Source organism: Bufo gargarizans, chromosome 3, assembly GCF_014858855.1.
Source record: "Bufo gargarizans isolate SCDJY-AF-19 chromosome 3, ASM1485885v1, whole genome shotgun sequence".
Lineage (NCBI taxonomy): Eukaryota > Metazoa > Chordata > Amphibia > Anura > Bufonidae > Bufo > Bufo gargarizans.
The window spans coordinates 568,069,598-568,090,857 of NC_058082.1; the positions used below are offsets into that span (position 1 = coordinate 568,069,598).

Here is a 21,260-nt window from a genome sequence, read left to right on the forward strand (position 1 = left end):
CCGTCAGAGACTCGTCAGAGGATGAGGAGACAGGATCGCGCTTTCTCTTTTTGGCCTTCTGTTTCTGCTTTGTCAGAAAGGACTTAAAGAGGCTCATTAGCCTTCTGGACTCTGCGTCAGACTCGACCTCCGGCTGAGTACAGGAAGCGCAGATATTGGACCGCGAATCCTCAGGTAAGGGCTGAATGCAAGAGATGCAGCGGGACTGCTTCCTCCTAGACCTCTTGGATCCAGACGATCTATGAGAATGGACAGAATCAGCCGCAGCACAGTTGTCACAGTAGTCCTCTCGCTGCTCATCAGGTAGGGGCTGCTCACATGACAGGCAATATCTGTGTCTGTGCTTCTTAGCCTTCTTTCTCCCTGAACCAGGAAGCCCAGACATCTGGAACAGACAAAACAGACATATCATGAGCAAAAACCAGCAAGGCAAACTAGTCAGAAGGGACCCAGCTGACACAATACCTTAAATTCACAGGAGCTCGGCTGCCAGGCACTTATGGCAGCTTGCTCCAGCCTGCATCCACTTTAAATATTCGAATCCGGCGCCCTGGACGCCGCATGGTGACGACAGCCGCTCCTGCGGCTCCCCATTGGCCCCAGAGGGCGCGCTGACTGATGACGTCAGACGCTGCCCGAACCCGGAAGTGCGGCATGGGGCGGCCTCCTGATGGAAGGAGCGGCATGCTGGGGATGACAGCGTCGGGCGCCACGCGCAAATCCACGGCAGGGAAGCGGCTTAGCAGACCGCAATGGAGGACCTCCTGCCGGAGCGCGCATCGTGGATGCGGCATAGTGCCAGCGCCAAGGACACACCCGTGGCACTGCTGGACACTTGGCCTGGAGCCTGGGACACACCCCACGGCATAGGTGGCCGATCTTCACACACCAGACAGGTGGGCAGATTCCTCAGAAATGAGGACATAAAAAAAATACAAGGGGCAGTTGCATTCACCAGACCTTATAGGTGGACTGATTATGTGATTGACTAATTGTTTGATTGTTTAAATCTAGGTGGGCGGTCCTAGGAAACTAAAGAGGTCAACGTTAACCCATTCTGTGCTGCCGAGGACGATAAGGGAAACAGCAGTATATACACACAGGGCACAGTATACAGCAGTATATACACACAGGGCACAGTATACAGCAGTATATATACACAGGGCACAGTATACAGCAGTATATATATACACAGGGCACAGTATACAGCAGTATATATATACACAGGGCACAGTATACAGCAGTATATATACACACAGGGCACAGTATATATACACAGGGTACAGTATACAGCAGTATATACACACAGGGCACAGTATACAGCAGTATATAGGGGGTACGGTATATACACACAGGGCACAGTATACAGCAGTATATAGGGGGTACGGTATATACACACAGGGCACAGTATACAGCAGTATATAGGGGGTACGGTATATACACACAGGGCACAGTATACAGCAGTATATAGGGGGTACGGTATATACACACAGGGCACAGTATACAGCAGTATATAGGGGGTACGGTATATATACACAGGGCACAGTATACAGCAGTATATATATACACAGGGCACAGTATACAGCAGTATATACACACAGGGCACAGTATACAGCAGTATATATACACAGGGCACAGTATACAGCAGTATATATATATACACAGGGCACAGTATACAGCAGTATATATATACACAGGGCACAGTATACAGCAGTATATATACACAGGGCACAGTATACAGCAGTATATACACACAGGGCACAGTATACAACAGTATATATACACAGGGTACAGTATACAGCAGTATATATACACAGGGTACAGTATATAGCAGTATATACACACAGGGCACAGTATACAGCAGTATATAGGGGGTACGGTATATACACACAGGGCACAGTATACAGCAGTATATAGGGGGTACGGTATATACACACAGGGCACAGTATACAGCAGTATATAGGGGGTACGGTATACACACAGGGCACAGTATACAGCAGTATATAGGGGGTACGGTATATACACACAGGGCACAGTATACAGCAGTATATAGGGGGTACGGTATATACACACAGGGTACAGTATACAGTAGTATATAGGGGGTACGGTATATACACACAGGGTACAGTATACAGCAGTATATACACACAGGGCACAGTATACAGCAGTATATAGGGGGTACGGTATATACACACAGGGCACAGTATACAGCAGTATATATATATATATATACACAGGGCACAGTATATAGCAGTATGTAGGGGGCACAGTATATATACACAGGGCACAGTATATACACACACAGGGTACGGTATACAGCAGTATGTAGGGGGCACGGGTTACATCCGGGTTATGGCTGCTCTTTTAGTTTCGGTTTCCCTCAGAGCCGACGCCTCTTCCCGCCGCTGTCCACACGATGCGGGTGTCGGGCTCCGGGGCCGCGGTTCTCCTGTTCTTCGGCCTCGTCTCCTGGAGCCGGGGTAAGTGATGGGGAACACCGGGGGATCTGAGGAGAGAAGCGGCCTGCGGAAGGGGTGACACCGCGGAGGGGCGGCCGGGCCTGTACATGGAGAGCTCGGACATTGGGAGGACTGACAGCGGCCACCGCGCCCGGACATAGGGAGGACCGACACCGGCCACCGCGCCCGGACATGGGGAGGACTGACAGCGGCCACCGCGCCCGGACATGGGGAGGACTGACAGCGGCCACCGCGCCCGGACATGGGGAGGACTGACAGCGGCCACCGCGCCCGGACATGGGGAGGACCGACAGCGGCCACCGTGCCCGGACATGGGGAGGACTGACAGCGGCCACCGCGCCCGGACATGGGGAGGACTGACAGCGGCCACCGCGCCCGGACATGGGGAGGACTGACAGCGGCCACCGCGCCCGGACATGGGGAGGACTGACAGCGGCCACCGCGCCCGGACCGCCCGTATATCACTAGATGTGTGTGGGGCCCCTACTAGGACTGGTGGAGGGGCCTAGTAGGGGGGTGTGTGTGTGTGGGGCCCCCACTAGGACTGGTGGAGGGGCCTAGTAGGGGTGTGTGTGTGTGTGTGGGGCCCCCACTAGGACTGGTGGAGGGGCCTAGTAGGGGTGTGTGTGTGTGTGTGGGGCCCCCACTAGGACTGGTGGAGGGGCCTAGTAGGGGGGGGTGTGTGTGTGGGGCCCCCACTAGGACTGGTGGAGGGGCCTAGTAGGGGGGTGTGTGTGTGTGGGGCCCCCACTAGGACTGGTGGAGGGGCCTAGTAGGGGGGTGTGTGTGTGTGGGGCCCCCACTAGGACTGGTGGAGGGGCCTAGTGGGTGTGTGTGTGTGGGGCCCCCACTAGGACTGGTGGAGGGGCCTAGTAGGGGGGTGTGTGTGTGTGTGGCCCCCACTAGGACTGGTGGAGGGGCCTAGTAGGGGGGTGTGTGTGTGTGTGTGTGTGGCCCCCACTAGGACTGGTGGAGGGGCCTAGTAGGGGTGTGTGTGTGTGTGTGTGGCCCCCACTAGGACTGGTGGAGGGGCCTAGTAGGGGTGTGTGTGTGGGGCCCCTGCATGGTGTCAGGGCCCCTTCAGTCTCCTCACGGCACCGGACTGCCTCCATGTTGCTCAGATGTTTTTTCTCTGGGGTCTGTTCACATAGGACACAGTTTTGCAGCGCACCTTCAGCCCCTGATCCGGGGGCCCGTCTCCCAGTCACCAGCGGTCCGCAGTGAGGTGGTTTTCCTCCGCTGAAGTAATCACCAGTCACCTACTTGTGGGGGTGCGAGGGTTGGCCCCTTGGGTGACAGAGGCGCTGACAGAATATTGTGTCATGTCGCGTGTTAAGTGCGGGGCCACAGCGGACGGCGCCGTGCACGGGTCAGGTGGAGCTCTGCGTGTCCATGACATTTGGCTGCTCTAGCTGATCCCTGAGAAAACGGTTCTAGTGTCTAAACATGGTGTGAACAGGGCCTTACTCTGCTTCATGTCAGTGAATAGCTCCCCCACCCCCAGGTGCTCGTCCAGCACAGTCTGGCTCTCTCCTTAGTCCACACGCGGTCTTCTGTGGTGGTCGCGCCTCTTCTCCGTACGCCTCGTGCCGTGAGGACCAGAATTTCTCACTTCTGTCCGTTATCCGGCCTCCACAACCGGGTGAATCCGAATCCCTCCGCCGCCACGAAGAGAGCGGAATTGTGCAGAGGCGACCACGTTCCCCTCTAGTCTATTGTACTGGCTAGTGGAAACCGTAAAACAGCCCCCCCCCATGAGGAGCCCGCCCGCCACCTCGCGGCTCTCGCCGGCTTCACCTGGATTGTCGTATTTTGGCAGTTTTGCGCACATGTTGTGGCGTCCTGCCGGTCACAACGGGAATATTTGGGTTTGTACAATGAGGGTTTTCTGGGATCGACCCGTATTGGGGTCCGAGGACTCCTCGTGGGGGGTCCACAAAACCCCACCGTGCCTGCCAACACGGGGTTAATACGTTGTTTTTATTTTGGCTGTTATGTGTGAAGAGGTTCCTGATGGCGTCACTAGTAATGTGAGGCACACGGATAAAACCACTACCCCCATCATGTATTACCTCACGTAATGGACAACATGGGGTTAACACGTTCTGAGAGCCACAGTTATTTTATTCTTTGGGCGATTATCTTAAGTAGGGGCTCGGTTTTTGCCAGATGAGGTGACGGTTTTATTGATACCATTTTGGTGGGGAAACGCCTTTAAAGGGGTTGTCCAGGGATTGATCCTCAGGATCGGTCATCGTTATCACATGGGTGGGGGTCTGAGTCTCCGATCAGCGGTTACAGGGAGCTCTGGTGAGCGCTGCGGGCAGCTTTCCAAGCACAGCGCCGTGCAGAGTATAGGGGCAGTGTTTGGTACTGCAGCTAGGCCATGTGACCGATGTATGGTGATGACATCACACGGCCAAAAGGCCTAGGAAGACACCGCAGAGCTCCCGGAGCGCCGGCCCCAGCTGATCTGTAGTGGTCCTGGGTATTGGACCAGAGGATAGGTTATCGGACAACCCCTTTAAGGCTAGAATATGGGACGGCGGTCCTAATACTGTACCGTGTGTTGTGATGACATCATGTGCCGCACTGAGTATTCTACGGGCTGCGGCAGGATGTACACTTTCCTAAGTAGTCTTGTGGGGTGGATGCCGATTCCGTGACGTCAACCATCTAGAACTGCGATTTCTCTCCAGATGGACCAGGACTGGGCCTCTCGCTCTAATGTCTGTGTGGCAGCTTGATGGAGTTGGCATGCATCCCTCACGCCATCCCTACAGTGACTTGCCATTTGGCACTTTCTATGGGGACTTTTCACTTTAACCAGCATGGAGCCACCTTGCCTATCACCTGGGGGTCACCGACAACCCCTCTTCTCTAAAAATGCAATGACTTAGAGAGGTTGTCGTGACCCGCAGGTGATGGGCAAGGTAGCTCCATGCTGGTTAAAGTGAAAAGTCCCCATAGAAGGTGCTTCTAGCAGGTCTGGGCGACAGGCCCTGGATGAGGACCTCCTCTACAGCCTACCTCATAGACCTGCTGGATACATTCTTCCTACCTCCTTTTAAATCTGAGATATTTGGGGGAGGGTACCCCAAATACCTCGGAGATATATGAAGAAGGCTGCAGATAAGATGAGGGGTATCCTGGGTGGGATGAGACGTCTGGAGGTAGGTGCCACCAGGTAGGTAGGCCCTAGTGCTGCTGGTGGCCTGGGTTTCCTAGTAGTGGTGTGCCCAGACTGTGAGGTCAGGTAGGGGTGTCCTAAGCTTCAGGGACCAGATATGACAGTCCCACCACAACGGGGCTGTTTCAGTTAGTTTTAGATAAAAGAATAATAAAAAAATTCATGATTTTGTCCGCACGCAGGGAGGGGGGGGGGGATGACGTGAGTTTGGTCACTCGCCCGGTCGTGAGCCGCACTTTTCCTGCTCATTCTTCTGAGGTCGGTATATTTTTTTTATTTCATTAATATTTCTGAACTCTGTTTTATTAGGTCAAGAGACGATTAAGAAACTCTCTGGCAGCAATGTGACATTTAAAGTAGACGTGACAGCCGGCCCCACGGAAATCGCCTGGTACCAGCGTACCGATAAGATCGTAGACCTGGAGGTAGGGTCGGAGCCGTTCTTCTACAGTTTGAAGAATAGGACTGTCCCAGATCTATCAAAAGGGACTCTGCTTCTCATGGATGTGTCTCCGGCAGACAGCGGATCATACAGAGCTCAGCTTTTGATTGGAGGTTCATATAAAAACGTATATTTCAGCCTGCAGGTGTTCGGTGAGTGCGGGGATCCTGAGCTGAGGTCTTGGGGGTTCATATTCATACATACACTTCAGCCTGCAGGTGTTCTGTGACTGCGGGGATCCTGAGATAGGGTCTTGGGGGTTCATATTCATACATACACTTCAGACTGCAGGTGTTCGGTGAGTGCAGGGATCCTGAGCTGAGGTCTTGGGGGTTCATATTAATACATACACTTCAGCCTACAGGTGTTCTGTGACTGCGGGGATCCTGAGATAGGGTCTTGGGGGTTCATATTAATACATACACTTCAGCCTGCAGGTGTTCTGTGACTGCGGGGATCCTGAGATAGGGTCTTGGGGGTTCATATTCATACATACACTTCAGCCTGCAGGTGTTCGGTGAGTGCGGGGATCCTGAGCTGAGGTCTTGGGGGTTCATATTCATACATACACTTCAGCCTACAGGTGTTCTGTGACTGCGGGGATCCTGAGATAGGGTCTTGGGGGTTCATATTCATACATACACTTCAGCCTGCAGGTGTTCTGTGACTGCGGGGATCCTGAGATAGGGTCTTGGGGGTTCATAGTCATACATACACTTCAGCCTGCAGGTGTTCGGTGAGTGCGGGGATCCTGAGCTGAGGTCTTGGGGGTTCATATTCATACATACACTTCAGCCTACAGGTGTTCTGTGACTGCGGGGATCCTGAGATAGGGTCTTGGGGGTTCATAGTCATACATACACTTCAGCCTGCAGGTTTTTGGTGAGTGCGGGGATCCTGAGCTGGGGTCTTGGGGGTTCATAGTCATACATACACTTCAGCCTACAGGTGTTCTGTGACTGCGTGGATCCTGAGCTGAGGTCTTGGGGGTTCATATATAAACATACACTTCAGCCTGCAGGTTTTTGGTGAGTGCAGGGATCCTGAGCTGGGGTCTTGGGGGGTTCATATTCATACACTTCAGCCTGCAGGTTTTTGGTGAGTGCACACATCATCCAGAGTAGAGACAGCACAGCACTTTCCTGTTTACGCTGGGTTCACACCTGAGCCTTTTACAGCGCGTTCAAACGCGCTGTAAAACGCTCAAGACATGAAAACCAATGCTTCCCTATGGGAATGGTTCACACCTGGGCGTTTTACAGCGCGTACGAACGCGCTGTAAAACGCCCGACGCTCAAACAAGTACTTGAGCTTCTTTGGGGCGTTTTGACGCGCGTTTGTGGCCATAGGACACTGCAGTCAATGACACAAACGCGCGTCAAACGCGCGTTTACTATTACAAAAAACGCGTAAAACGCGCGTTTGAGAAACGCTCAGGTGTGAACCCAGCGTTAAGGTTTGTTAGAGAACCCGCTTCTGCATAGCAATATTTCTAGCGGATTCAGGGCCCTTCTTCAGACTGGAATTTCAGCTGCCAATCCCTGCACTGCAGCAGTCAAGCCTGAAGAAGGCGCTAGTGTCATGTTGGCCACAAGTGCTGTCCGTACTCTGGATGACCCAAGGCAGATGGTTAAAGGACAAGAACCTGAGCTTTCGGTAGCAGTCCTGACAACCTTGTGGTGCATGACCACTGCGTCGATGTGGTGTGACCGGGATCAATGATACAGGACCAGGGACAATATCCGGGGGCAGGAAAATTAAAGGTCATTAGTTTGGTCGTTGTGTACACAGAGGGTTTTTACTGCAGAATTTTAGTGCCAACAGCCAAGCTGAAATTTTGCCGAAATCCTTCCAGCAGCCGCGTCCTTTCTGCCTCCCATTCATTTCAGCCGGAGTGAGCGCTGAGGATGACCGCTGGACCCGCTGTCGGGGATGTAAAGCAAAGGCTTTATATCGAAGGAAAAATGTCTAAACACAGAACAGGAGCCGATCGTCCCCTTATTCCTGATCTCTGTGGAGGCTCCAGTCCTGGTTTTAGTCACAATCACTGACCAAACACTGATGTGTGAATGAGGCCTAATACTGCCACCTATTACCTGATGAATGAGAAAACGCTCGATCATCAGGCATACGGTGAAAGAGACCCCAGCCGGCAGACGGTGGAGGAGATTGCTGCATGTAATAGCAATGATCTCCTCCGCTAGCGAGCAGGCAGGAACACCTTCATCCTGACAGTCGCAGTCTAATACAGCCTTTAGGCCGCATTCACATGACCATATTTTTAGCCCACATCCGATCTGCATTTTTGCGAATCGCACACAGACCCATTCTTTTCTTTGGATCTGCAAAAAATCCATAGGTCCGTTCCACAGTCCTGCAAAAAAAAAAGATAGAGCATGTCCTAGTCTTCTCCGTTTTGCTGACAGGAATAGACATTATTACAACGCGGACGTCATCCGTATTTTTTGTGCACCCTGAGGCGGTGGAGCTGGCCGCTGTATTGCAGGAGCAGTGGTCTCCACACACACACTATGAAGATGGCTGCTCCTGGCTCCGTACCTCGTCCTGGTGGACATGGTCCTCCCTTCCATCCTGTGACCCACAGTCTGACAACCCAGTCCTACAGACTGTGCTTTGTCAGGCGGAAGGAAACCGCTGCATGCAAGGCAATGAAGCGCCCCCTAGTGTGAGTCTCATGGGCTTCCGTGAGGTCCACAAAGTAGAAACCGAGGGCCACGGGATGTAATGGCGGACCTGGAACACGACCGTTCAACTTTTTTTTTTCTTTTTTATTTTTTTTTCCCCATAAAGTGGCCGGTGCCCTATCCCTCATGTAGTTTACACATGGGGCAACCGTAAAAAACTGTGAAGGCCAGGTCATGTGACACCTCCCCCCACACATACACCTAGGTCATGTGACACCTCCATCTCCCTCCCCCCACAAATACCTAGGTCATGTGACACCTTGATCTCTCCACCCCCCCCCCCCCCCCCCATACACACCTATACGCCTTGGTCATATCCTCTGCCACCCATGTCACTAGATAATTATCTGGTCATTTATAACATACCCAGCGGGATTTGCTGATTTTTAAAAAAAAAAAAAATTTCTTATCTGCCACCAATTTTATTTTATTTTTTTATAAAAAGTGCTAAAAAAAACCCCACTGTGTTCCCCAAAAATGATCCCTGATAAGACTCCAGCCCTCGCTCCGTAGAAAGAGTAACCCTTTCTAGGTCTTGGCATTCGGCAATGCAGAAACATCTTAAAAAGAAAAAAAAATTATTGTGCAAAAGTAGTAAAACGTGAAAACCGCTCTGTCGGGGGCATCACCGGAGAGGAGCTCTCACGTCACGCGCAAAGTGAATGCCGCAAAATTTACAACGTAAAGATTGAGATTGTCGTGTCTGATGCTCGGCCCTCTGATGTGCCGGGGGAGGGGTGGACATCGATAATTGTGCACATGCTCTGTAGTCGCTATCTAACGGCGCTCTCTTCTACAGACCGCGTTTGTCAGGTTGTCATCCGGAACAGCACACAGGAGAACAATGTGACGCTGTGGTGTACGTGCTCCGCCCCCAGCGCCGCGCCTCCCACCAGGTATCAGTGGTCCAACGAGAGCAGCCGCAGTGTGTCTGACCTTCAGAAGATCACCGTGCAAAGAGCAGACAAGGAGCAGCTCCTCCGGTGTAACGCCAGCAATGAGGTCTCCTGGACTGACGCCACCATCACCGTGCCCGCCAAAGGTGAGTGCGTCCTGTGCAGGCGGGGTGCTGCCACAGCTCCATTATTACCAATGGGGGTCTGACGGGTTCTCATGCTGTAAATTATTCTGATAGAGCCGGGGCTCATCCACTGCTGTCCGCTGAGAGGACACGCCCCCTCTGCCTGCCTCAGCTCCTGTCCTCAGGTATCAGCCCCAGCACACTGCTGTCTGCTGAGAGGACACGACCCCTCTGCCTGCCTCAGCTCCTGGCCTCAGGTATCAGCCCCAGCACACTGCTGTCTGCTGAGAGGACACGACCCCCTCTGCCTGCCTCAGCTCCTGTCCTCAGGTATCAGCCCCAGCACACTGCTGTCTGCTGAAAGGACACGCCCCCCCTCTGTCTGCCTCAGCTCCTGGCCTCAGGTATCAGCCCCAGCACACTGCTGTCTGCTGAGAGGACACGACCCCCTCTGCCTGCCTCAGCTCCTGGCCTCAGGTATCAGCCCCAGCACACTGCTGTCCGCTGTGAGGACACGCCCCCCTCTGCCTGCCTCAGCTCCTGTCCTCAGGTATCAGCCCCAGCACACTGCTGTCCGCTGTGAGGACACGACCCCCTCTGCCTGCCTCAGCTCCTGTCCTCAGGTATCAGCCCCAGCACACTGCTGTCCGCTGAGAGGACACGACCCCCTCAGCCTGCCTCAGCTCCTGTCCTCAGGTATCAGCCCCAGCACACTGCTGTCCGCCGAGAGGACATGACCCCCTCTGCCTGCCTCAGCTCCTGTCCTCAGGTATCAGCCCCAGCACACTGCTGTCCGCTGTGAGGACACGCCCCCCTCTGCTTGCCTCAGCTCCTGTCCTCAGGTATCAGCCCCAGCACACTGCTGTCCGCCGAGAGGACATGACCCCCTCTGCCTGCCTTGTCCTCAGGTATCAGCCCCAGCATCCATGCATCCAGAGAAGAAAGAAATGGGGCAAAACGGAAGTCCTCCGACGCGGCGTGTTCAGATTGCCAGTCCCTTCTGACAGCACTGATGTGACCGATCCAGGCTTGATACTATACACGTCTGTGCTGAACCGGAGCCCTCCATGTACATGTGGTGGGTGACCTGTATGATAAGCGGCCGCCCGTCACTGACACATCGCCCTCTCATAAGGGAGGCCATGACACCGCCATCAGTGTGATGGGCGGCAAGTCTACAAGTCACCTACTCGTCTGGAATACACTTTCTTAACCTAACACTTCTCACAGCTGAGGGTCTGTTACACTTGTATGTGGAGTAGATAATCCCTGTGCACACATTATATACACGTACTGTACATATCTGTAAGATCAGTGATACACCCCCCATAATCGCATAGTACTAGCTCTCTGTACCGGACATGTAATATCAGGACAGTGATGTATAAGCCTCATCATCTCTGATCTGTCTGCTCTGATTTATCCTACAGCTAACAATGGGAGGTCACATATAGCTGCTATTATCTGTGCAATCGTGGGGGTGATCATCATCATCATCGCCATCATCCTGCTTTACTTCCGCTGCAGAAAACGTAAGTACATTATACATCTCCAGTATCTGCTCCCTGTAATAAAATAATAATATATATATTATGGTAACGAAGCCTCCTTGATGTCGGTAGATGTAGTCTGCCATTACCACAGGTGTATAACATCCAGCCTCTAGCCGTGCAGTCTACCATTACCACAGTGTATAACATCCAGCCTCTAGCCATGCAGTCTACCATTACCACAGGTGTATAACATCCAGCCTCTAGCCGTGCAGTCTACCATTACCACAGGTGTATAACATCCAGCCTCTAGCTATGCAGTCTACCATTACCACAGGTGTATAACATCCAGCCTCTAGCCGTGCAGTCTACCATTACCACAGGTGTATAACATCCAGCCTCTAGCCGTGCAGTCTACCATTACCACAGTGTATAACATCCAGCCTCTAGCCGTGCAGTCTACCATTACCACAGGTGTATAACATCCAGCCTCTAGCCGTGCAGTCTACCATTACCACAGGTGTATAACATCCAGCCTCTAGCCGTGCAGTCTACCATTACCACAGGTGTATAACATCCAGCCTCTAGCCGTGCAGTCTACCATTACCACAGTGTATAACATCCAGCCTCTAGCCGTGCAGTCTACCATTACCACAGTGTATAACATCCAGCCTCTAGCCGTGCAGTCTACCATTACCACAGGTGTATAACATCCAGCCTCTAGCCGTGCAGTCTACCATTACCACAGGTGTATAACATCCAGCCTCTAGCCGTGCAGTCTACCATTATCACAGGTGTATAACATCCAGCCTCTAGCCGTGCAGTCTGCCATTACCACAGGTGTATAACATCCAGCCTCTAGCCGTGCAGTCTGCGTGTATAACATCCAGCCTCTAGCCGTGCAGTCTGCGTGTATAACATCCAGCCTCTAGCCGTGCAGTCTGCGTGTATAACATCCAGCCTCTAGCCGTGCAGTCTGCGTGTATAACATCCAGCCTCTAGCCATGCAGTCTGCCATTACCACAGTGTATAACATCCAGCCTCTAGCCGTGCAGTCTACCATTATCACAGGTGTATAACATCCAGCCTCTAGCCGTGCAGTCTACCATTATCACAGGTGTATAACATCCAGCCTCTAGCCGTGCAGTCTGCCATTACCACAGGTGTATAACATCCAGCCTCTAGCCGTGCAGTCTGCGTGTATAACATCCAGCCTCTAGCCGTGCAGTCTGCGTGTATAACATCCAGCCTCTAGCCGTGCAGTCTGCGTGTATAACATCCAGCCTCTAGCTATGCAGTCTACCATTACCACAGTGTATAACATCCAGCCTCTGCCGTGCAGTCTACCATTACCACAGTGTATAACATCCAGCCTCTAGCCGTGCAGTCTGCCATTACCACAGGTGTATAACATCCAGCCTCTAGCCGTGCAGTCTGCCATTACCACTAGGGGTGGACGATATGGCCTAAAATCTATATTGCGATATATTATTTTCTTCTGTATGTATACAAAAAATGCAAATTAATAAACTTTGCAAGATTTTTTTTAATATGTGTATTGTGTAACACATCTGTTTCCAAACAATGTAAAGATGAAGTGTTAGTAAATCACAAATTTCTTGAAAATAAATTGCAAAATGTAAAATAATAAATAACATCACATTTCTTCCTCCTATCCTGATTACTTGTTTCCCCTCCATTCACATCACCGTTTCTCCTTTTTGGCTCGGTTGAGGAGCAGGAGAACGGAAAGGACGGATTCGGCACATAACTGAGCGTAACGGAGCCTAAAGACCCCATAGACTATAATGGGGTCCGCTCAGAACATGATTTTTGAGCGGAGACAAAAGTAGTGCATGCAGGACTTTCGTCTCCGCTAAAAAATCATGTTCTGAGCGGACACGGAACGGGCCCCATTATAGTCTATGCGGTCTTTAGGCTCCGTTACGCTCAGTTAGGTGTGTCGGTTATCTGCAGAATCCGTCCTTTCCGTTCTCCTGCTCCTTAACGGAGCTGGTGATCGGAAAGGAGAAACGGGGATGTGTGAACGAGCCCTTAACCACCTCCGGACCGCCTAACGCACATGTGCGTTCCGGAGGTGGCAGGCTGGCGCACAGTCACGCATATACGCGTCATCTCGCGATACGCGAGATTTCCTGTGAACGCGCGCACACAGGCGCGCGCGCTCACAGGAACGGAAGGTAAGCGAGTGGATCTCCAGCATGCCAGCGGCGATCGTTCGCTGGCAGGCTGGAGATCCGAATTTTTTAACCCCTAACAGGTATATTAGACGCTGTTTTCATAACAGCGTCTAATATACCTCCTACCTGGTCCTCTGGTGGTCCCTTTTGTTAGGATCGACCACCAGAGGACTCAGGTAGGTCAGTACAGTCCCACCAAACACCACACTACACTACACCCCCCCCCCCCCCCGTCACTTATTAACCCCTTATAAACCCCTGATCACCCATGATCACCCCATATAAACTCCCTGATCACCCCCCTGTCATTGATCACCGCCCTGTCATTGATCACCCTCCTGTCAGGCTCCGTTCAGACGTCCGTATGATTTTTACGGATCCACGGATACATGGATCGGATCCGCAAAACGCATACGGACGTCTAAATGGAGCCTTACAGGGGGGTGATCAATGACAGGCGGGTGATCACCCATATACACTCCCTGATCACCCCCTGTCATTGATCACCCCCCTGTCATTGATCACCCCCCTGTAAGGCTCCATTCAGACGTCCGCATGATTTTTACGGATCCATGGATACATGGATCGGATCCGCAAAGCACATGCGGACGTCTGAATGGAGCCTTACAGGGGGGTGATCACCCATATACACTCCCTGATCACCCCCTGTCATTGATCACCCCCCTGTCACTGATCACCCCCCCTGTAAGGCTCCATTCAGACGTCCGCATGATTTTTACGGATCCATGGATACATGGATCGGATCCGCAAAACACATGCGGACGTCTGAATGGAGCCTTACAGGGGGTGATCAATGACAGGCGGGTGATCACCCATATACACTCCCTGATCACCCCCCTGTCATTGATCACCCCCCTGTAAGGCTCCATTCAGACGTCCGCATGTTTTTTGTTGATCCGATCCATGTATCCATGGATCCGTAAAAAATCATGCGGATGTCTGAATGGAGCCTTACAGGGGGGGTGATCAATGACAGGGGGGTGATCAGGGAGTCTATATGGGTGATTACCCCCCTGTCATTGATCACCCCCCCTGTCATTGATCACCCCCCCCCCCCCCCCCCCCCCTGTAAGGCTCCATTCAGACATTTTTTTGGCACAAGTTAGCGGAAATTTTTTTTTTTGTTTTTTCTTACAAAGTCTCATATTCCACTAACTTGTGTCAAAAAATAAAATCTCACATGAACTCGCCATACCCCTCACGGAATCCAAATGCGTAAACATTTTTAGACATTTATATTCCAGACTTCTTCTCACGCTTTAGGGCCCCTAAAAAGCCAGGGCAGTATAAATACCCCACATGTGACCCCATTTCGGAAAGAAGACACCCCAAGGTATTCCGTGAGGGGCATATTGAGTCCATGAAAGATTGAAATTTTTGTCCTAAGTTAGCGGAAAGTGAGACTTTGTGAGAAAAAAACCAAAAAAATCAATTTCCGCTAACTTATGCAAAAAATAAAAAATTTCTAGGAACTCGCCATGCCCCTCATTGAATACCTTGGGGTGTCTTCTTTCCAAAGTGGGGTCACATGTGGGGTATTTATACTGCCCTGGCTTTTTAGGGGCCCGAAAGTGTGAGAAGAAGTCTGGGATCCAAATGTCTAAAAATGCCCTCCTAAAAGGAATTTGGGCCCCTTTGCGCATCTAGGCTGCAAAAAAGTGTGACACATCTGGTATCGCCGTACTCAGGAGAAGTTGGGGAATGTGTTTTGGGGTGTCATTTTACATATACCCATGCTGGGTGAGAGAAATATCTTGGTCAAATGCCAACTTTGTATAAAAAAATGGGAAAAGTTGTCTTTTGCCAAGATATTTCTCTCACCCAGCATGGGTATATGTAAAATGACACCCCAAAACACATTGCCCAACTTCTCCTGAGTACGGCGATACCAGATGTGTCACACTTTTTTGCTGCCAAGGTGGGCAAAGGGGCACATATTCCAAAGTGCACCTTTCGGATTTCACCGGTCATTTTTTACACATTTTGATTGCAAAGTTCTTTTCACACATTTGGGCCCCTAAATTGCCAGGGCAGTATAACTACGCCACAAGTGACCCCATTTTGGAAAGAAGACACCCCAAGGTATTCCGTGAGGGGCATGGCGAGTTCCTAGAATTTTTTTATTTTTTGTCGCAAGTTAGTGGAATATGAGACTTTGTAAGAAAAAAATAAAAATAAAAAAATCATCATCATTTTCCGCTAACTTGTGACAAAAAATAAAAAGTTCTATGAACTCACTATGCCCATCAGCGAATACCTTAGGGTGTCTACTTTCCGAAATGGGGTCATTTGTGGGGTTTTTCTACTGTTTGGGCATTGTAGAACCTCAGGAAACATGACAGGTGCTCAGAAAGTCAGAGCTGCTTCAAAAAGCGGAAATTCACATTTTTGTACCATAGTTTGTAAATGCTATAACTTTTACCCAAACCATTTTTTTTTTTGCCCAAACATTTTTTTTTTAATCAAAGACATGTAGAACAATAAATTTGGCGAAAAATTTATATATGGATGTCGTTTTTTTTGCAAAATTTTACAGCTGAAAGTGAAAAATGTCATTTTTTTGCAAAAAAATCGTGAAATTTTGATTAATAACAAAAAAAGTAAAAATGTCAGCAGCAATAAAATCCCACCAAATGAAAGCTCCATTAGTGAGAAGAAAAGGAGGTAAAATTCATTTGGGTGGTAAGTTGCATGACCGAGCGATAAACGGTGAAAGTAGTGTAGTGCCGAAGTGTAAAAAGTGCTCTGGTCATGAAGGGGGTTTCACCTAGCGGGGCTGAAGTGGTTAAATAAAAAGCTGCACATATTAGAAGGAAAAAGCCTTCAAGTTCAACAGGTTTCTTAACGGTAAACAGTTAAAGGGAACTTGACGCCTGTCATCAACTTTATGCTGCCCAGACTAACAGCAGCATAAAGTAAGGACGGGTGAGTTGATTTCATCAGTCTGTGTAGTTTAAAAGTAAGTGGTTGCCCGAGAACCAACATCACACTGATTGCAGACTGGGCCTGGAAGAGAGTCCTGGATATTCCTGAAGTCCTGCCCGCCTGCTGATGACTGACCGGCTTCTGCCTAGCCCCTTTCTGTCTAGGAGAGAACTGCCAATCATCAGCAGGTGGTGGAGAGCAGGAGATTATAATAACCAGGACTCTTCCCGGGTAGATTTGACTCTTCAGGGCCTGGGCTGCAATGTTTACGATGCTGGTTCTCAGCAACCACTTTCTGCTAGGTAATGACACACACACCGCTGACATCAGCATTTTTGTCATTATTTTATGCTGCGGTCAGTGAGGTCAGCATACAGGGGATGACAGGACAGGTTCCCTTTAAATATATAACAAATTGCAAACTTGCAAATCAATATGTAGTGCGAGTGCGACTGAACATCAGCCTTGCTGCCGTCATTCCATTTAATATCGCCTTATTGGTCCAGAGGACCTGAGCGTTACCTTCGCACACTCGCTGAATAGTTTTATTAAAATTCTACTTTATTGATATATCCTTTAAAATCACTTCATGTTAGACGAGGAACTCAAAAATGTTATTACAATGACTCAGGGAGGCCACGTCCCTTCCCTATAACCTGAACTCCCTGAGTAATTTTAATCACATTTTTAAGGTTCCTTGTCTAACACTAAGTGATTTTAAAGGATATATATATCAATATCGATAAAGTAGAATCTCAATAAAACTATTCAGTGAGGGTGCGAAAGTAACCCCAATAAGGAGATGATACAGGAGAATAGCGCTGCACGCCTCCTGAGGGGTCCTGTCATTACATAATGCACTTCAGCCAAGGGTTTTCGCCAGGAACACAAGTTTGTCCACAGTCTCAAGCTTCAGTGCAGATCGGTGGCGTGTTACTATATTGCCACTGGTGCTGAATGCCCTTTCTGAAGGGGCACTTGTGGCAGGAATGCAAAGATGTTTCTTGGCTTGGCTTGCCACCCTGGGAAAATTAGCCTGGTGCAACCTCCACCACTCCAGTGGGGCAGCTTCTACATCCAGTGCCTGCAGGTAACTCTTAAGCTTTAATCGCTTCTCTGTCAGTGAGGGCAGCTGGGCCAGGTGAGCAGATGCATTTTTTATAAAGCTGCCCAGACTTCGTTTACTCCTGTTGGGTTCTCTCTGGGCTTCTGCAGCAGCTCCTGTGCTGGTGTGTGATGGTGACTCTGTGGCAGACACGGCTTGCGTCTCTAGCAGTGCCTGAATTTCTGCTGCTGCCTTTGTGAAGATGAACTCTCTTCGGTCTGAAACGTGGGTCGAGCAAGGAGGCCATATCCAGGTGGTCGCAACGGCCGAGTACTTCTCATTTAAATACTTGTGGATGGCCGTCTTCATGTCCTTAGTCAGTTCTGTGTCAATGTCCTCATCAGCTAGAGGAAGAACTGTGGTGTTTAGAAGGTGGAGCACAGGTTTGACAGTCGACACACTCACATAGTCTTCTCCAGGCAGAGCATCTGTGAACTCCAACAGGGGACTGAGGGTCTTGTCCATAGATTCTAGCACATCAATGTCCTGCCAAGTTGGTGCCAGGTGCCTGGCTTTCCTGTCTGCTTTCAGGACCTGTGATATGGCCTTCTCTTGTTCGAGCAGCCGCTGAATCATCTGTTGTCGAGACCCCCATCTTGTTGGTGTTTCGGTGAGGAGGCAGCTCAGCCTGGGCATTAGCCATTTCTCTCTTCACTCACTATTTTCTTGCATTTGCCAATTGCATGTTAAACACGGGCGTCTTTCACACTTCTCTCTAAGGACAAAATTGGAAAATATCATTAGCACATCAACCCCTGCATAATGTAACTAGTCTAGGACTAAAAGAAACGTCTATCTACCGATGGCGAGGTGGAGCCTGTGACCAAAGCACTGCAGTCTTGTCCAGCCCTTAATTTCCACTGCTTTCACAATATTTGCGCCATTGTCGGTGGTTATGCAGACTTGTAACTCTTCTTTAAGTCCCCATGACTCGAGCGCTTCCTTCAATCCCTGTGATATCAGTTCACCTGTATGATCCTTGGGAAAATAAGATGTCTGTAGGCATCTGCTGCACAACTTCCACCCGTCATTGATGAAGTGGATTGTGAGACTAATGTAAGGCTCCATTGTGCGACTCGACCACAAGTCCGTAGTAGTTGCATAGTATTTTATGCTCCGGAGTTCGTTCTTTACTTGCTCACGGACTTTGTCATACAGTTTGGGCACTTCAGTTTGGCTAAAGTATTTGCGGCTAGGTACCTCGTACCGTGGATCGAGTGTCTTAATCATGTTCTAAAAGCCGTTTTTCTCCACTGTAAGAAACGGCACCATGTCCTTACACAGGTACAGGGTAATGGCATTTGTAATATAATCCACCGCCGATCTTTTGTCATACGGAGTGCCTTTAGAAAATGCTTTCACAATACTGGTCTGCTGGTGGGCAGGAGCAGGGCCACCTTTTTTCTTTCCACTAGACTGACTGGCCGTTTGTGGAGGAGGGCGCAGTTTTTGGCTATCTTGGTATTCCACAACGTGCTTCATTTTGAGGCGATGAAACAAATTGGTTGTATTCCCTCTCTTCGCTATTATTGTCGCCCGGCATAGTTTGCAGATTATATTTTTCTGCTCCACATCCGACTCCTTAAACCCAAACCAGGTCCATATGACAGACGTCGCACCGGTCTTCTTTATGAGCACCTCCTCCTCTTCCTCCTCCCCACATGCTGTAAGCTCCTCCATGAAGTTGACCAAAACAGGCACAACTTAAGTTGATCTTGATGACCTATAGGGCGCCTGCAGGAAACGATTATTTTAGCAATCGAGTACTCGTCTCTAATAAGACAAACCTTCTCTTAAACGATTACTAACGTATTGCTAATTGCTTTTTAAAACCAATATTTTTATGTGGTATAGCACATCATCAGCCCCATGCCATTTGCTGTCAGTCAGCGTCAGACAAACCTATGGCATTTGCCAATTGCCATCATCAGACATGTCCCCCAGAGCCAGTGCCATCAGCCCCATGGCATTTGCCATCATCTATCAGACTGTGTGATGATGGCAAATGCCATTAGGCTAATCTGATGGCACTTGCTCACTGCTGGGTGACACATGTCTGATGACTGCAAATGCCATGGGGCGCTGATCTGATGGCACTGGCTCACTGGGGGACACATGGCCCCCCCAGCATTAGAGCCAGTGCAATCAGATCAGCCCCATGTGTCATTTGCCATCATCAGCCATGTGTCCCCTTGAAGTGAGTCAGTGCCAGAGTGACTTGAGCTCAACCCCATGTGGCATTTGCCATCAGACATGTGTCCCCCAGCAGTGAGCCAGTGCCATCAGATAATGTGGCATGTGCCATCATCAGACTACATGTGTCTCCTCCCCTGCTATACATTCAGAGAGCATGGTCTCAGACTCTGTGCCATCAGAAGATGATCACTGCAGCATCAGCCCCCATGGCCATCCTTTCCTTATCCACTCCCCCCCCCTCCGATCCTCAAGACGGAGTCCCCCTCCGATCCTCCAGCAAGAGTCCCAGACAGTCCCCCTACAAGAGTGAGAGCAGCTTATAAAACGTACCTTTCCTGCAGGTTGCTCGCCAGCGGCTGGCTAATGGAGTCCGCGGTGTGGCGTCGTCTTCCAGCACTGGCGGAACCTCACGGACGTCGCACACAGCGTCAGCAAAGCGGCCTGACGCTGTGCGCACGCCGGCCCTGGCCAGTACAGCGGTATTGCAGAGTCGGGAGGCCAAAAGAAGCTTCTGGGTAATGATTCAGGTGGTCATATCGCAGTCCGGCGATATGGCGAAAATCCATATTGTGGCCCAAATTTATATCGCATATCACCTATATCACCCACCCCTAATTACCACAGTGTATACTATCCAGCCTCTAGCCGTGCAGTCTACCATTACCACAGTGTATAACATCCAGCCTCTAGCCGTGCAGTCTACCATTACCACAGTGTATAACATCCATCCTCTAGCCATGCAGTCTACCATTACCACAGTGTATAACATCCAGCCTCTAGCCATGCAGTCTACCATTACCACAGTGTATAACATCCAGCCTCTAGCCGTGCAGTCTACCATTACCACAGTGTATAACATCCAGCCTCTAGCCATGCAGTCTACCATTACCACAGTGTATAACATCCAGCCTCTAGCCGTGCAGTCTACCATTACCACAGTGTATAACATCCAGCCTCTAGCCGTGCAGTCTACCATTACCACAGTGTATACCATCCAGCCTCTAGCCGTGCAGTCTACCATTACCACAGTGTATACCATCCAGCCTCTAGCCGTGCAGTCTACCATTACCACAGTGTATACCATCCAGCCTCTAGCCGTGCAGTCTACCATTACCACAGTGTATCACATCCATCTCCCGCCCATGCACCCACCTTTACAGACACTGGTGACAGATTGGCTCATAATAAAGACCTCCCTTAATCCCAGTGTGGTCCTGTAATTGAAGCCACCGCTTCCACAATTCACTTCCTGTAACATATTCCCTCCTAGATATCCCTCTATCACCTGTGAGCGGTTTTATTGTAAAGTGGAAAGAACCGCGGTGACTCCATAACTGCAGAGTCCAGAACTCCTCTGCCATTAACATCACAAAAATCCGGGAGCCTAATGGCATGGGTCCCCATGGCCACTACATGCCAGTCTTCCATCACCAAGCATAATGCCAGGCGTGGGATGGAGGGTGTAAAGCCACCACTGGTGGCTT

General features: G+C 50.3%; 1 protein-coding gene across 1 annotated transcript in view; it reads left to right on the plus strand.

The window, feature by feature from the left end:
• Window positions 1-2,388: 2,388 nt before the first annotated feature.
• Window positions 2,389-21,260, plus strand: part of LOC122930735 — a 60,180-nt gene continuing 41,308 nt past the window's right edge. Inside the window, exons 1-4 of the mRNA XM_044284310.1 lie at window positions 2,389-2,480; window positions 5,980-6,264; window positions 9,617-9,859; window positions 11,269-11,370. Coding sequence (XP_044140245.1) covers window positions 2,417-2,480; window positions 5,980-6,264; window positions 9,617-9,859; window positions 11,269-11,370 — 694 coding nt within the window. The 5' untranslated portion in view covers window positions 2,389-2,416. The remainder of the gene's footprint in view (window positions 2,481-5,979; window positions 6,265-9,616; window positions 9,860-11,268; window positions 11,371-21,260) is intronic.